Source organism: Macaca thibetana, chromosome 4 (genome assembly GCF_024542745.1).
Source record: "Macaca thibetana thibetana isolate TM-01 chromosome 4, ASM2454274v1, whole genome shotgun sequence".
Classification (NCBI taxonomy): Eukaryota; Metazoa; Chordata; class Mammalia; order Primates; family Cercopithecidae; genus Macaca; species Macaca thibetana.
The window spans coordinates 86553263-86570529 of NC_065581.1; the positions used below are offsets into that span (position 1 = coordinate 86553263).

The 17267-nt window shown below is 44.3% G+C and overlaps 1 protein-coding gene and 1 long non-coding RNA gene across 6 annotated transcripts in view; one reads left to right on the forward strand and one right to left on the reverse strand.

Moving 5' to 3' along the window:
• The first annotated feature begins 1650 nt into the window (after positions 1 to 1650).
• The window catches only part of ANKRD6 (ankyrin repeat domain 6), a 73021-nt gene continuing 57404 nt past the window's right edge, over positions 1651 to 17267 (forward strand). The window contains exons 1-2 of one of the 5 annotated variants that reach the window (XM_050789532.1): positions 1651 to 3452; positions 7392 to 7654. In XM_050789532.1, the coding sequence (XP_050645489.1) occupies positions 7535 to 7654 (120 nt within the window). In that variant the 5' untranslated portion in view covers positions 1651 to 3452; positions 7392 to 7534. Of the gene's footprint in view, positions 3453 to 3483; positions 4161 to 7391; positions 7655 to 17267 lie in introns of those variants that run through there. The other 4 variants (XM_050789527.1, XM_050789531.1, XM_050789533.1 and 1 more) reach the window with 4 other exon arrangements.
• Positions 4311 to 7575, reverse strand: LOC126953847 (uncharacterized). Its single transcript, XR_007725379.1, has 3 exons — positions 7448 to 7575; positions 5793 to 5905; positions 4311 to 4372 (listed from the first exon to the last, which is right to left on the reverse strand). It is a non-coding gene; the product is annotated as an uncharacterized LOC126953847 (long non-coding RNA).

The window sequence follows — 17267 nt, forward strand, 5'->3', positions numbered from 1 at the left end:
TGTGTCTATTTCTTCAACATATGCTTGGTACACCACAAAATACATAACAAAAATGTTTCAGTGGAAAAACTGGGGACAGAAAAGCCAGATCAGATTTAAGGAGTGGGTAGAAGTTGAGATTTGAGTACATAGAACTGGTTTTATTGTGATGCTGCGTTAATTATTTTGATTTGTCTTTAGCATTTGGGTCTTTACCTAACAGGGGTTGAGGGTGATGAGAAGAAATTCCCAGAGTGGCTGTGGTGCTGTCCAATGCTTTGGTGCTGACAGACCTGTGTCACTGAATAAGGGATGCCTCTAGAGTCGTAATTTATCTGGCCCCAGAAACTGTAGTCCTCTATTTTGAGGGGGAAGGGAGAGAGGAGAATGACCACATTCCCTCTCTGTTATCTCTTGGACAGTCTGGAGCCATAGCCTGCCTCATGTATTTGGAAAGGAAAAAGATTAGTTGACTAGGTGAGTACCTCATATATTTCTTATGGGATCACAGGCTCCTGAAGACCAATTGATGACCAAAAATAAATTGGTTATTGGTTTTTCTGTCATTCATTAAATGAACATTAAAGGCCAACTGTGTTCCCAGCACCATGATAGGCTCTCGGTATACAAGATGACCAAAATGGAGTTCCTGCCACAAGGAGTTAATATAACCAGGGAGACCAACCTTGAGCCAATAACAGCAATTATGCTATGTCTTAGTCTGTTTGAGCTACTATAATAAAATACCACATACTGGGTGGATTAAACAACAGAAATTTATTTTCTTCCAATTCTACTTTCCAGTTCTTCTGGCTAGAAGTCCCAGATCAAAGTCCAACAGGGTTCAGTTTCTGGTGATGGCTGTCTTCTTGGCTTGCAGATGGGCTGTTTTGTCCTCACATGGCTGTTCTTCATTGTGTGCACACCAGAGTACATGCACAAGCATGAGTGCACTAATTCTATCAGATCAGGGTCCCACCTTTATGACCAAATTCACCTTAATTATCTCCTATTTCCAAATACAGTCACACTGGGGCTTTGGGCTTCAACATATGAACTGGGGGGACACAATTCAGTTCATAGCAAAAGCTTATAGAAAACTGTAGGTGCTGTCCAGGCACGGTGGCTCACGCCTGTAATCCCAGCACTTTGGGAGGCCGAGGCAGGCAGATCACCTGAGGTCAGGAGTTCGAGACCAGCCTGCCCAACATGGTGAAACCCCGTCTCTACTAAAAATACAAAAATTAGCCAGGCATCATGGTAGTCGTCTGTAATCACAGCTACTTGGGAAGCTGAGGCAGGAGAATTGCTTGAACCTGGGAGGCAGAGGTTGCAGTGAGCCGAGATCGCACCATTGCACTCCAGGCTGGGGGAAAAGAGTGAGACTTTCTCAAAAAAAAAAGAAAAAGAAAACTGTAGGTGCACACATGAGGGAATGATCATCTTGTCTAGGGAAAGGCGGGGACGGCAGAAGGCTTAGCAGAGCTAACACTTGGTCTGAACTTTGAGCATGTGCGTGGTCATTTGCCAAGTGATGGGAGTGCCCACCCCTGACCTGGAGGCTCTGGTGGTCTAGCAGTGCTAGTCAGTCAATAAGTTATTGATATATATAAAAAGGGGAGGTCTCTACCTCCCAAGCCTTCTGTCAGTCACATCTTTATTCAGTGATGTGTGCTTATTCCTCCTATGTGAGTTTTACATCTGTAAGCAGCTTTTCTTGGTAGGGTATGTCACGGGTTTCCTGAATAATATTCAGATGTCACTCAGCTTTCACTGCAACAGCCCCTATGCCTCCTGCAGAGGTGGTTATTTCAGAAGATTCAGTGACTGTCAGAGTTAGAAGAAGAGAGTTATTGTGCTTTAAATGGCTCAAGAAATAAACATACATGTTTCTTTGTGACAGTGGGGTGTATATAATGAGTCATGGGCTTGCTAAAGCAGAGCATATCCACCCTGTCATTTCCCTTCTTTTGCAAATTGTCCTGGTGGGCACCAGGTTCCGTGATCAGTCAGTGCTGAGTGTCCTCATGGGTAGTGCTGTGTTAGGGGTCCTACCTGTGGGAGTAGATCTTCTCAGAAGGAGGAAGTGTCCTGGAAGCTGTAAGAAAATGAACCACTCTTTGCTTTATTCTTCCTTCCCACTCAGTTTACACTTACCTTCTGGCAACTGGGCTTTTGGGCTTGGATCATGGCTTTTCAGTGGTCAGATGATGAGTTTCTTTAACATAGGGATTGAGTCATATTCCTCTCTGTTGTAGCCTCACTTGTCCCTCAGTGATGATCACAGTAACCCAGTAGTGATTGCTTTTGGATAAACTAGTATGAGGGTTGTGTACTTTTTTTTTTTTAGCTTGTGTTATTCTGCTGGCAATTTGTTTCCCCAGTGGGATTCAGCCTCTTTGCAATGCACCTGCCAGAGTCTCCAGCTATTCTCCTGCCCTTGGTGTAAGCCAAATGGCGACCAAAGCAGAATTGCAGTCCATTCCATTGCCCCATTACCCTTGGGGAAATAGGGCAAGGCTTTAGGACGACGGGTGGTAAGAGGGTTTGTGCTGACAGAGTAGAGTAATTTTCCTGTCCCTGAGACCAACAATTCTATCTTTAGAGACAGAGAGGAAAATGTGGGGATATTGGCCTAAATCAAAATGAAAGCCCTCTCCTTTCTATGACGTCTCCAGGTGGGTGTTGGATTTCTGTTGTTTCAACAAGTGGGCTGGAGCACACGATTGCGAGTTTAGGGCAGTCGACAGCACTCGGAACAGCTTCTGAAGGGGCTCTGCTCCCTATTTACTCCCTTCCCCCTTCCCTGCAGAGACTGTTCAGAGGAGCATTTGTGAGACAAACGTTGGGAACAGCTGCTCAGCCAGACCCTTGTCTCCTGTGCTGCCGCAGTCACTGTGCTGGAACTCTGCTGAGGAGGGTGGAGTGTCTGGGCTCTGCTGCTCCCACAAAGCAAACGTTTTCCTGTTTTCTTGGAGGCAGTTTGTTACAGATTTCAACCCTTTCTGCATCCCTCCCTCCCTTACAACACGAATGCTCATCTTTTCTTGCATTACTGCTGAAATAATGCAAACTTCGTTTCTCTGTCATCTGAGCATCATTCAGAAATGTTCCTCTGATCTGTGAATTGTTCCCTGACTTCAATCGGGGCAGTGTTACAGGTCCTCTGCTGGCAGGAGGGAGCAGTCCGTCAAAATCTGCAGACACAAGACTTTCAGAAGCTGTGACGAGCAGACTAGCAAGCCACAAAACATTGCAAGCTGAATGGATGTCTTAATAAGCTTTTAGATGTGATTTGGCCAGCATCGGCAGAGGAGGCTAAAGGGAAAAGGCAGCGAGCATTATAACGTAAATCACTGCAGATTTGCTGGGAGTGACAGCCCTAGGAAGCTAATGATCTCTCCAGGAAAGAATTGACCACAGTTATCCAGAAACTGAACACGATGTAGAACAGAGAGGACAGCCCCTCGGATGTGAGTACCGTCTCTTCAACACAAGGTTTGGAGCAGTAGGAGCAAAGCTAGTTGTTATAGCTGATGGCGCTCCATAGCCACCGATTCCTGTGGGCCATCTCTGGGTGGGTTGTACATACTGCCTGACTGGGACTTTTATTTGCAGATCTCTTCTGGAATATTTTGCCTGTCAGGAGACAGATGTGTAGTGGCTTTAGGATATTGGCAAATTCTCCAAAGTGTAGGAGAATTTGTTGTAAAGCCCCAAGAAAACAGCAAAAGCAAACCTTATAGACCTTTTTCTGTAAAAAGAAAACTGATTGCATCACAGACAAGCAGCTGTGTGACCCTCTGGTATTTGTGATGACAGACAAAAGAATTAGCAAATTACAGAGCAACAAAAATGGGGCAGTGGGCTGGGAGGAAGGAGGGAAATCTTAGGAAGCGTAATCCCTATCTAGATTCAGGATATGCATTGCATACTTATGCTCATGTGTTTATTTCCTTTTGGCTTAAGGAATGGGCAGCATGTTTGCGTTTAAGGTTTTCCTTCAGAATGCTGTGAAAAATGAGCATTGTGACAAAGAGGGATGTAATTGATAGGCTTGGGGCAGAATACATTTCTCACTGCCAGCAGTGGGAAGTATCTTGAATGATAGCTGATCTACCTGTAAGAGGAGGCTCAGATACAAGGAGGGGATGAACTGCTACAGCCGAGGTAGCCAACAGGTTGGCATGAAGTTTAACTCATTGATTCCAGACTGGTTTCACCCCTCTATTCCCTTTCCTTCCCAATTTACTGTCAGGGGTTCCCCCATCCCTTCTTAAACTGCTCCCCACCCCTGCAATACACACACCTCTGTCTGGTCCAGTTTGTCAGGTCAGGACATCAGATGAGAAGCAGAGTGTCTTCTCACTCTAAGGGATGGGGGATCATTGTTCTAGATGGGAGGTAAGGATATGGGGTTTAGGAACAGTGACCATGAGGGAGGGAGAGAGGTGGTGTCTCTGCTTGGCCTGCACTTGGTATCTCTGCTGAGCCTGCACCCACACCCAAGGCCGAAGGTGCAGGAAGAAGCAGAAATAGAAGACCCTCATTTGATACCCTCCCACCCACAAACTGTGTGTAAACGCCCCTGCAGGTAAAGGCTGGAGATCCTAGTAAGGAGGCGATTACTGGGCTTAAATTGAAAATGAGGTTGAGATGTCCAAGCACATAGGGATGGTGTTGGCAACAGACTAGGAATTGTAAAGCCGGGGTTCTGTTCCTGATCTTGCACGCAGTTTTCTGTATGACTCTGGTAGGGGGAGTATCCAAAATCCTGTGCGAGGGACCTGTTCTGTAGGCTGCTCTGTGGGTGCTTTGATTATGGTGGAGGGGATGGAGTGAGAGTGAGGAACATTCTTAAGTAGCTGTAACTGAAAAGCAAAAAATAGAAGGGTGTTTCTGCTTGGCCAATGTTTTCTCACCACTGTAGTATTTTTCTATCTTTAACCAAACAAAAAGGAAAATTAATGTGGGCTGTACTTGCAAAGGGCTGTTTACCAGTGGTAATTATCTAAACAAGGCTATCTCAGTAGCCTGCAGCTATGGCATAAGTGTACTTCAGTCTCAGTATCCAGGAGGCTGAATTCATTGCATGGGGCTGGAGGTTGGGAGGGGAGTGGCTATCAATTTACTATGGGCCAGCTGGACCCCTGCATCCATTGCTGAGGAGGCTGCACAGCGCTGCTGGTGTGGAGCTTGTGACCTCAGCTGATGGCCTGTACTGAGGCTGCAGCAAAAAAACCTCTACCCTCAGGGGCTAAGCCATGGAGCAGAATGAGTAGAATGAGTAGAATTTTAGCCATGATAATATTTGTATGAACTGGGCCATTGTACTTGAGACATTCAAATACCCCTTGCAATGAAAGGTTCTGGAATGGAAGGGGGCCGTTGGGTCTAGGTCTAGAGATAACAAATGGGTAGATGAGGGGAAGGGTGTGATTGTGGAAGGGAGATCATTTCGTAAGTCATGGCTAATACTCTGTATTTTCCTGCCATTTAGGCCTGGAGTGATTTTGCAATATTTGGGCAAACAGAGCAGAAGTTCAGTATAATTGGTTTGAATGAACCACAGATTACCTGAATGAAAAGAGGCAATGCAGCTATGTTTCTAAAAACAAACCACTTCCAAATAGTGTAACGGTCTGGGAAACATAAAGCCCAGACTGTAGCCATTCAGTGCGACCATGAGAATTTTCAAAGGCATTTCCAGTTCCATTTCTTTCAGTGTTTTGAGTCTCAACTTTATTCATTTTTTTTTTTTTTTTTTTGGCTCTATTTCTGGCATATCCCAGGGATCTCAGACCATGACTTACCAAGCTGCTTTAGAGCAGACCCTTTGCCAGATTCATTGTGCTTCTAATGACCCAGTGAGCAGGAGCAGGATGGGTTCGCGAGGGTTCCTCTCTCTTTCCCTGGTATTCTTTACCTACATTTTGAGCAACAGATGGAGAACGATGAGAAAGTTTGATAATTCACAAGAGTGGGGGTAAGAATTATTTCCGAAGTTGTAGTATTCACATCTGGACCATACTTTTGCATAATAAAATACCCTCTTTAATACCCGCCACAGTCCTGGGAGATAAATGTTCTCGTGTCTGTTTTATACGTGGGCATTTAACCCTAGCCTCACAGAGTGGTTGGCCAAACAACCTGCCTGAATGCCACAGTGAACGAGTTCAAACAGGATGTGGTCCAGGGCTTTCCAGCCATATCATGGCCAATTCCTTAATCTTTAGAGACTGAAAGGATATTTGGGTGTGCTTGGGAACAAATGTAAGGGATGGCTGCGTCTTCCAGACTTTCAAAGTTAGGATGTGTGGTAGGGTTTGGGTTGAAGGGTGGTATCTCTGTTGTAGCATTCTGTTTCCATTTGTATATACTAGTATTTTTAATAAGTATCTTTTAAAATACAAAGAAGCCCTCACTTCCTTGCTGTTCTAGCAGGACTGGATTAGACATTTAAGTATTTCTTCTTCTGCCCAAAGAAACCTTCACCCTTGAAATAATTACCAATGGCTTTGGTTGGGTCTAATGGCAGCCCAGGTATAGTGGGAGGAGTCCCAGTCTTTAAAATTCTATTCATTTTGCTATGTGGTAGGAAGAAATCAGTTTGCTACTAGTTCCTACCCTCCAGATCACTGCTCTGCGACAGGGCTTTAGTGTTCTGTAGGTGGGTTTGGTGCCACTTCTTTTCCTCCTGTTAGCAAGGAAGCAACATGACCAGCCCCCTGCATTGGCAGAGCCCCTGTTAGTGTTTAGCATCTGTGTTGTCCCTAAGGTGGATTGTTTCAGCCACTTGGAACCAGGAATCGGCCCGGGCCTGTGCCCAGCTCTCCATCTGTTCCAGAACTCGGGAACTATACTATTTACAGCGAGAAAAGGATGAAGGGAGAGAACTGCAGTAAATGCTAGGAGAAAACCCCAAAGAGAGAACCCACTCAGCGGGGTCTCTGTGGGGTGTGTTCCACAGGCCGCTGACCCACTGGGGAAGCGGCACATTAGCCATGGTGGACGCACAAAACCCAGCCAGGGGCCCTTTGGTGATCACACACAGTACAGTTCCCTGCCAAAGGCGGTGTGTAAACCAGGTGGTGCTTAGGGGATTATACCAGGCCTCCACTCCCTGGGAGAAAAACAGAGCAAACCTTGCAATTCTGGCCATACTATTCCGGAGGATGTCCCTGATGGGAGAAGAAGGGAGGGAGGTTGGCACATTCTGCTGCCTTCCACTTGGAAGTTCTGTTCAGGGGCTTTGCTGTGGAGTGTGCTTCCTGTGTGTTGTGTCCTGCCTCCCACAGCTCCCCCCGCTGCAACCTGCAAGCAGCAGAATGCCTTAAAATCAGAGAGAAGAGGTGTGACCTGTCCTTGTGTGTCAAGTGGCCCTGATGGCAGCTTTGTTTTGTAACCCCTAGGTCCCGAAGATGGCATATTCATAAAGATATCTTCCGATGATTGTGAACATCTTTACCTGTGGGTGCCAGGCCGGGCCAGTGACTTCGTGTTGAGCTGAAGGAACTTGTCTACCGCTTCCCTGAAAACCTTTCTTTCCTAATTCATGAGCCAGCAAGATGCAGTCGCTGCACTTTCAGAGCGCCTTCTCATAGCTGCGTACAAAGGCCAAACAGAGAATGTGGTTCAGCTCATCAACAAGGGCGCCAAGGTAGCAGTTACCAAGGTAACAAGAGAAAAATACGCTGTAGCCATTCCCTGGGAACTGGCCTACCTCTTAACCATTGTCTGAAAAACCGCTGTGTTTGGATCGCAGCTTTCAAAGAACTGGCTTTTCTTCCAGTGATGGAGGTTTGGGGAGAATGAGGATTATTAAGAATGCTTTATTGCCATCTTTCAAGTGGAGGACTTGTAATTAGCATTTGACAGTCTTTAAAATCATGGTGGCTTTTCTCACCTATTTCTTTAGCCAAATGGAGAGGAGATCTCTTGGGAGAAGTTGGGACACAAAAGCTTACTGGACAGAGTGTGTGATAATCATGTTAGATGGGCCTCCCGGGGAGGTAGACCAGCTTGTGCACAGCCCCTCCCCTGTGCAGAGTCTCTTTGTCCCCGTCTGTATGATGACGGCCTGGACCAGATGACTGCTACAACCTCTATAGGCTTTGATTTCATGTGGGTCAGTGAAGATGTGTGGTAAGCTTTGGAGGGCATTGCTTACCCAGCGCCAACAGAGAAGGCTATGAAAGATGAGAGACCATACTGCCCAAAGGCAGTTTTGTAGCAAAGCCAAGAAAAGGCAGGCTCTGCGCAGCCAGATGGAGAGTTTAAATACGCTGGCGAAGTAACCGATAGCAAGCACTTATTGAGCCCTAGTATTGCTGTAAGCACTTTACAGCCCTCTAGAAGAGATTCTCTTCTCATTCCCATTTTGGAGGTGAGGAAACTTGCCCAGGGTCCCTCAGCCGCTGAGTGGTGGAAATGCAACTTGTACTCACAGAGTCTGGCCCCAAAGCCCACCCTCCAGACCTCCCCAGAAAGAGCTGTGAAGACAGGCAAAGTTTAATTTTCACAGAGGGTCATCTGTTAACTTCTGACCTCCTGTGGCAGATTGATCAGCTCCTATTTTCATGTTTACTTATATGCAATCTTCACATTCTATGCCGGCCTCCAGAGAGGTCTTGAGCTACTTGTAGGTCCCCATGGAGGTGAACAGGGGTCTGCACATAAATGGTGATTGGATTGTTTGGAACTGAGGGTGAAGGGAGCCTTACCTCAGAGCTCATGTGATCTATTCATAGCACTTTCCAGGGCCCAGGCAATCACAAATGGGAGAAAGCGTGGAACTCTGTAGTTAGGGCACATGCTCACAGATTTTAACTCTGCTTTGTTTGCTAATTATGCAAGTTGCTTGATTTCTTTGAGCCTCAGTTTCTTATCTGTAAAAGAGGGATAATAATGTCAGCTTTTCAGAATTGTTACAATAACAATAACTTATTTAATGCACTTAGGGCATAGTCTGCAACTTTTCTTCTATAAATAGACTTAATTATTTGCTATTTTGTAAACAGCTTTATTAAGATATAATTTACGTACATTAAATTCACCTATTTTAATTGTACAATTCAATAATTTCTAGTGTATTTACATCACCACTGCTATGCACTGAATTGTTTCTCCCCCAAATTCGTTTTTTTCAATCCTAATCGCTAATGGTATTTAGAGATAGGGCCTTTGGGAAGTAATTAGGTTTAAATGGGGTCATGAGAGTGGGGTCCTTGTGATGAAATTAATTTCTATGTAAGAAGAGGCACCAGGGTCTGCTGTCTCTCCCCCCCCCTGCTATGTGAGGACACAGTGAGAAGGTGGTCATCAGCAAGCTAGGAAAAGGGCCCCAACTAGAACCTGACCATGCGGGTACCCTGAACTCACGCATCCCAGCCTCCAGAACTGAGGAACAAATCTCTTGTTCTGGCAGCCTGAGAAGACTAATACAAGCACATTCAAATATTAGAACATTTCTGTCATCACAATTAAAAATATATATATATTTTGAGACAGTCTCTCCATCTGTTGCCCAGGCAGGAGTACAGTGGCACAAATCCTCAGCTCACTGCAACCTCCAACTCCCAGGTTCAAGTGATTCTTGTGCCTCACCCTCCCATGTAGCTGGGACTACAGGCACATACCACCACGCCTGCCTAATTTTTGTATTTCGAGTAGAGATCAGGTTTCACCATGTTGGGCCAGGCTGGTCTCGAACTCCTGATCTCAGGTGATCCACCCGCCTCGGCCTCCCAAAGCGCTGGGATTACAAGCATGAGCCACCGCACCTGGCTTCTAGTAAAAATCATCATACCCATTAGCTGTCACTCCCCATTCCCACCCCCAGCTCCTGGCAACTATGAATCTACTTTTTGTCTCTATAAACTTATCTTTTCTAGGCATTTGATATAAATAGAATCATATGGTATTTGGTCTTTTGTGTGTGACTTCTCTCACTTAGCATAAAGTTCTCAAGGTTCATCTCTGTTGTAGCATATATCCGATAAGGACATACTATATTGTCCTTATTGCACTTAGCATGTTTTAAAGATTCACTCGTGTTGTAGCATGTACCAGAATTTCATTCCTTGTTAAGGCTGAATAATAATCCATTTTATGTATATGCCACATCTGGTTTATCCCTTCATCCACTGATGGGCACTTGGGTTGTTACTGGCTTTTGCCTGTTGTGAATAATGCTGTATGAACATGGGTGTACATGGGTGTTTGAGTCCTGGCTTTCACATCTTTTGGTTATATACTCAGAAGTGAAATATGGTAGTTCTACTTTTAAAGTTTTGGGTAACTTCCATACTGTTTTCCATGGCTGTTGCACCATTTTACAATGCTACCAACGGTGCACAAGGGTTCCCACTTTTTCACATCCTTGCCAATACTTATCTTCTGGTTTTTTTGGTTTGTTTGTTTGTTTGAGACAGAGTCTCGCTCTGTTGCCCAGGCTGGAGTGCAGTCATGCGATCTTGGCTCACTGCAAGCTCCGCCTCCCGGGTTCACACCATTCTCCTGCCTCAGCCTCCTGAGTAGCTGGGATTACAGGCGCCCGCCACCATGCCCGGCTAATTTTTTTGTATTTTTAGTAGAGACGAGGTTTTACCGTGTTAGCCAGGATGGTCTCAATCTCCTGACCTCGTGATCCACCCTTCTTGGCCTCCCAAAATGCTACTGTTATTACTGACCTTCCTAATGGGTGTGAGGTGATATCTCGCTGTGGTTTTGATTTGCATGTCTCTGATTATTAGTGATGTTAAACATCTTTTTATGTGCTTGTTTGCCATTTGTATATCATCTTTGGAGAAATGTCTATTCAAGTCCTTTGCCTATTGTTTAATCTGGTTATTTGATTTTTTTGGTGTTGAGTTGTTCTTAATATATTATTTTTATATATATATTAAGATATATATAATATATATCTTATATTCTAATTATATAATTAGAATAAAGGATTATATCTAGAATATATTAAGAACTCTTATATTTATATCTTAAAAGATATATATATAAGATATAAATATGAGTTCTTAATATATTCTAGATATTAATCCTTTATCATATATTTGATTTGCAACATTTTTTCTCATTCTATGGTTACCTTTAGGAGTACTTTTTTAGAGCCGTTTCAGATTTACAACAAAATTGAGAGGAAGGTCCAGAGATTTCCCAATATCTCCCGCCTCTAAACATGTTTATTTTATTTTATTTTATTTTTATTTTATTTTATTTTTTTTTGAGACGGAGTCTCGCTCTGTCGCCCAGGCTGGAGTGCAGTGGCCAGATCTCCGCTCACTGCAAGCTCCGCCTCCCGGGTTCGCGCAATTCTCCTGCCTCAGCCTCCCGAGCAGCTGGGACTACAGGCGCCCGCCACCTTGCCCGGCTTATTTTTTTGTATTTTTAGTAGAGACGGGGTTTCACCGTGTTAGCCAGGGTGGTCTCGATCTCCTGACCTCGTGATCTGCCCGTCTCGGCCTCCCAAAGTGCTGGGATTACAGGCTTGAGCCACCGCGCCCGGCAAACATGTTTAACCTACCGGATTATCAACATCCCCCACCAGAGTGATACATTTGTTACAACTGATGAGCCTATACTGACACATCATTATCACCCAAAGTCCATAGTTTACATTACGGCTCATTCTTATACATTCTATGGATTTGGAAAAATGTATAATGGCATACATCCACAAGGATAGTATCATATAAATTATTTTTACTGCCCTAAAGATCCTCTGTGCTTCACCTGTTTATCCCCTTCCTTCCTCCCACCCCAATCCCTGGCAACCACTGGGTCTTCTTACTGTCTCCATAGTTTTACCTTTTTCAGAATGTCATATTGTTGGAATCATACAATATTTGGCCTTTTTATATTGGCTTCTTTCACTTAGTAATATGCGTTTAAGGTTCTTCCATGCCTTTTCATGGCTTGATAGTTCATTTCCTTTTAGGACTGAAAAATCTTCCATTGTGTGGTTATACTACAGTTTTGGATGCATTCACCTACTGAAGAACATCTTGGTTGCTTCCAAATTTTGGTAATTATGAGTAAAGCTGCTATAAACATTCATGTGCAGTTTTTTTGTGTGGACATACATTTTCAACTTTTTTCATTAGATACCAAGGAGTACAATTGCTGGATCGCATGGTAAGAGGGTTTTGTTTTGTAAGAAACTGCCAAACTGCTGCATTCCCATCAGCAATGAATGAGATTTCCTGTTGCTCCACATTCTCACCAGTATTTGGTGTTTCAGTGTTCCGGATTTTGACCGTTCTAATAGCTGTACAGGGGTATCTCATTGTTTGTAGCTTGTCTTTTTACTCTGCTGATTGTGTTCTTTGATGCACAAACGTTTTCAAGCTTGATGTCTCATTTGTCTATTTTTGCTTTTATTGTCATATGCAAGAAAACATTGCCAGATCCAACGTCATGAAGTTTTTCCCCTTGTAGAAGCTTTATAGCTTTGGATCTTATGTTTATGCTTTTATTCCATTTTGAGTTAATTTTTTATATAGTGTAAGGTAAGGGTCCATCTTCATTTGTTTGCATGTGGGCATCCATCTTTCCCAGGACCACTTGTTGAGGAGACTATCCTTTTCCCATTGAGTGGTCTTGGCATCTTTGCTGAAGATCATTTGACCATATACATGAAGGTTTATTTCTATGCTTTCTATTCTATTTCACAGGTTTATATGTCTTTATTCTAATACCAACTGTTTTGATTACTGTAGCTTTTAATGTGTTTTGAAGTCAGAAAGTGTGAGCTCTTCAACTTTGTTCTTCTCAAAATTGTTGTGACTGTATATCACAGTTTTTTTGTTTTGACACAGAGCCTTACTTTGTCGCCTACGCTGGAGTACAGTGGCGCAAACATGGCTCACTGCAGCCTTAACCTCCTGGGCTCGAGCAGTCCTCCTGCCTCAGCCTCCTGAGTAGCTGGTACTACAGGCATGTGTTCCCCATGCCTAGCTGATAAAAATGAGCAACATCCTGGGCTTATGCGATGCTACTGCCTCAGCCTCCCAAAATATCACAATTTAAAATCAAATGTATAATTATTGTGACTACATAAATGCTGCTCACTGGTTAGCTGAGAATGATTACATTTTTAAAAATATGTATGATTACATTTTAAAAAATATATAGCTTATTATTTTTCCTGGAGTTGATAGTTACCCTAATTTTTTCACTTGTTTAATTTGATTTAAACTTACTGGTAAGTGTTTCATCTACTATCCAATAACTCTGTGAAACTGTTCTCAGTGCAATTCGCCGTGAGTAAACCTATTACATATTTATCAGCCCAAGTCTCTTCCTGGGGATATCCCCTCTGGAGTCATTTATCCTTCTTTCTGATTAATCTGGGTTGCTCTCTAGTTCTGCAATCATCCTGAGAAGTCCTTTCACCTCTCCCCTGTATTAGATCCCCTGTTTGCTGGAACCCATGTCATTCTAACTTTGATACTGCACATTCTTTGATATCTTCCTAAGAAAGGGAATATGGGCATAAATTTTTTGAGAGTCTGCGTGTCTAAAAATCCTTATTCTACCCTCTTGCTTAAGTGACAATTTGGTATAGAAACTTAGAGAATTATTTTGCCTAAGAACTTCAAAGGCAGTGCCTCATCTTTGAGCTTACAGGGTTGCTGTTGGGAAACTCAGCTTATAGTGTTCCTTGCAACTGCCTTCTGAAAGGCATTTTGCATCCACTCTGCCCCTTGAAGGACCTACCCATTCAGGACTCAGCTCAGGAGCCACCACCAACATGAAGTCCACCCAGTGAATGGTACCCTGGATGGAATTTGCTCTCTTCCTAATTGATGTAACTTTGTTCTCTATGCACTCTGTCCTTCATACGGCTCTGTGGGTGCTCAGAACTCCCCACTGCATCATCACTGTGACCAGGGTCATAGTGTCTCTCTTACATATATCTGTGTTTGACAGAGGAGAAAGGCACTGAATTTGGAAGCCAAAGACCTTGGTATAGGCGCCTGTTCTGCTTATTAACGGCTTATTAATGTAGACCAGGGTTGCTCATCCTCAGCAACGTCACTGACATTTTGGGCCAGATCATCCTCTGCTGCTGGGGCTGTGCTGTGCATTGTAGGGTATTTAGCAGCATCCGTGGCTTCTTGCTGTAGATGCCAGTAGTACTTCCTTCCCTTGGATTTTGACAACCAAAAATGTCTCTGGACATTGACAGACATCCCCTGAGCAACAAAATTGTCCCTACCTCAGAACCACGCATTAGGCCAATCATGTCAGGAGTCTCAATTTCCTCACAGACCTTACAGAGTTTTTGTAAGCACTAAATGTGATAGCACATATTGCCATAGTTATAAAATCTAAGTGGGCCGGGCACGGTGGCTCACGCCTGTAATCCCAGCACTTTGGGAGGCCGAGACGGGCGGATCACGAGGTCAGGAGATCGAGACCATCCTGGCTAACATGGTGAAACCCCATCTCTACTAAAAAATACAAAAAATTTTCAGGGCGTGGTGGTGGGTGCCTGTTGTCCCAGCTACTTGGGAGGCTGAGGCAGGAGAATGGCGTGAACCCGGGAGGTGGAGCTCCCAGTGAGCCGAGATCGCACCACTGCACTCCAGCCTAGGCGACAGAAAAAAAAAAATCTAAGTGGACATAAAATATTGATTATTTTTTAACTCTTCCAGTGCCTAGCAAGGTACTCACATAGTAGACCCATCTATGCTGAATGAGGGGAATAATGTTATTGACTGTAAATTTCTTACACTTTGATAGCAATTGCAAAGTATTAGGTACTCTTGTAAGAGCTCTACAACAATTAAATATTTTAAACCTCACCATGGCTATTATCCCCATTTTACAGATGAGGAAACTGAGGCAAGGAATGATCAGGTAACCTGCCCTGGGTTTCCCTTAGAAAGTGTCGAAACTGCTATTCAAACCCTGGCCATCTAGTTCGAGAGTGAGAGTCATTGCTCCCATAGGAGGCAAGGAGGAAAGTTCCCCTTGGCCCTTAAAGGCTCACTGAAAAATCAACATACAAACGGCAGATAAATTGTATTAGAGGCATAAAAATGTATTTAACATGTACACACAGGAGGCTTCAGAATGAGGACCCAAAAATTCAGGGGAAATTGTCCATTTTAATGCTTAGATTCAAAAGAGTGTGGACAGCCGTGTAGAAACATGATTAGACAAAAAGGGCATGATCTAATGCTGATTGCATGAGAAACCCAGCACAGCCTGTCTGTCTACGGTCTTCTTGGCCCTTCTGAGCATTCCTGACTTCTGGGTATGAGGCAGGTCCCTCTCTGGAATCGAGTGTTAAGACCTACAGTCAACTAGGTCAGATTTTTTTTTTTTTTTTTTTTTTTGAGACGGAGTCTCGCTCTGTCGCCCGGGCTGGAGTGCAGTGGCCGGATCTCAGCTCACTGCAAGCTCCGCCTCCCGGGTTCACGCCATTCTCCTGCCTCAGCCTCCCGAGTAGCTGGGACTACAGGCGCCCGCCACCTCGCCCGGCTAGTTTTTTGTAGTTTTTAGTAGAGACGGGGTTTCACCGTGTTAGCCAGGTTGGTCTCGATCTCCTGACCTCGTGATCCGCCCGTCTCGGCCTCCCAAAGTGCTGGGATTACAGGCTTGAGCCACCGCGCCCGGCCTAGATAATTCTTTATGGCCTGCTTTTACACAGAAAGGGGAGGAGGGGAAGGTTAGAGTAATATTTTTAAGTTTTATGACTGGCTTTAGGGGTAGGAGGTTCTGGTTTCTACGACCTGCCTTGGGGGAAGAGGGATTCTAGTTTCTGTGGTTAGCCTCTGGGTAGGAGTTGAGGGGCCAGAGATAGGAGGGCAGGAAGAGGTCAGAAAAAAACTTTTTTCCTGAGGCCTTCCTTTTGGGGTATTGTTTTTTGAGCCCCAACACTGGTAACCATCATGTTTCCACTATGTGGTTTATAAGTTTAGATTGTGAACTTCCTGTGAGCTGCTGCTTATTAGAGCATACTCCTTGGCACCTGACACATCGTGGATATAATCTGCAAATGTTTCATTGACTGGGAACTCAATCTGCTCAGGTACTTAAAAAAAATAAGCGATATCCCAATAATGGGATTGTACTTGTATAAAACATTTCCAAATTATTTTCACATATATGTTGCTTGTCCCCAGAGCCTTGTAAGATATATATGGTTTCCCTTGAGAGGAAATGAAGTCTCAGAAGGAAAGTGACTTGTTCAAATAGGGCATGCCAGAGCCCAGATGAGAACTGAAATTTCCTGGCTCCCATGGACATTTTCTCTGCCACAGAGAAGGGCATCTCTTCTGTCCTGGAGATTTTACTTCAGCTCATAATGGATGGTTCCAGTATGTTATTCACTAAGTAAGGGTGGGTTGTCATGCACAGGACATGTCTTCAGAGCAAGTGGGGTTGGGAGCTGGAAATTGATGTGGGAACTACATGTAAGAATTTAAAACTCATGTTTTAAGAGAAAGTCTCACTAAGAACTATGATTTTCCATTTGCACAACTTTCATATTTAGACCAGTAGTACTTCACCATGTTGACAAACACATTTTCAGCTGGAATAGGTAATCTGACAAAAGCACTGGATATGCTGAGAAGTCTGACATATCTCTGGAGCAAATTGTTAGAGACAATAATTCAGGCTCATGACCCTTCAGTTTTCTGCTACTCCTTTCACCCAAGTCACCTGTTCCTTCCCTCATTTAGGCAATACATTTTGAGCTTCAGCTGTGTACTGGTGAACAAGACAGGAAAAAACATCTTGGTCCTCACTGGAGCTTGCATTCTTGGTGAGACAGGCTAGAATTTGATACTGTTGCCTGCACTCCTATCCCTGAAGCTCCCCTTGGGTCTGTCAGCTCTCCCTCCTGGTTTTCCTCCCCAAGGTGCCTTCTCCATCTCCTTTTGCTCTTCCTGCCTCTAAAATTGGCTTTCCTCAGGCCCTCTGCACTCATCTGCTCTCCCTCTGTACACCCACTTGGCTATTCCAGCTCAAGACTGGTCACCATGTCTCCATCTCCGACTTGGCCCTGTCTCCTGATCCCCATGGCCAGCTGCCTTCATGGGCATTTTTAATTTCTTTTTTTCTTTTTTTTTTTTTTTGAGACAAGAGTCTCACTATATTGCCCAGGCTGGTCCTAAACTTCTGGACTCAAGTGATTCTCCTCCCAGGTAACAGGGACTACAGTCATGAGCCACCATGCCCAGCCTTCCTGGGCATCTTTATGTGGAGAATCCACAGGTTCAAATTGAAGTGCCCACGCTGGAAGCTGCAACCCCTCC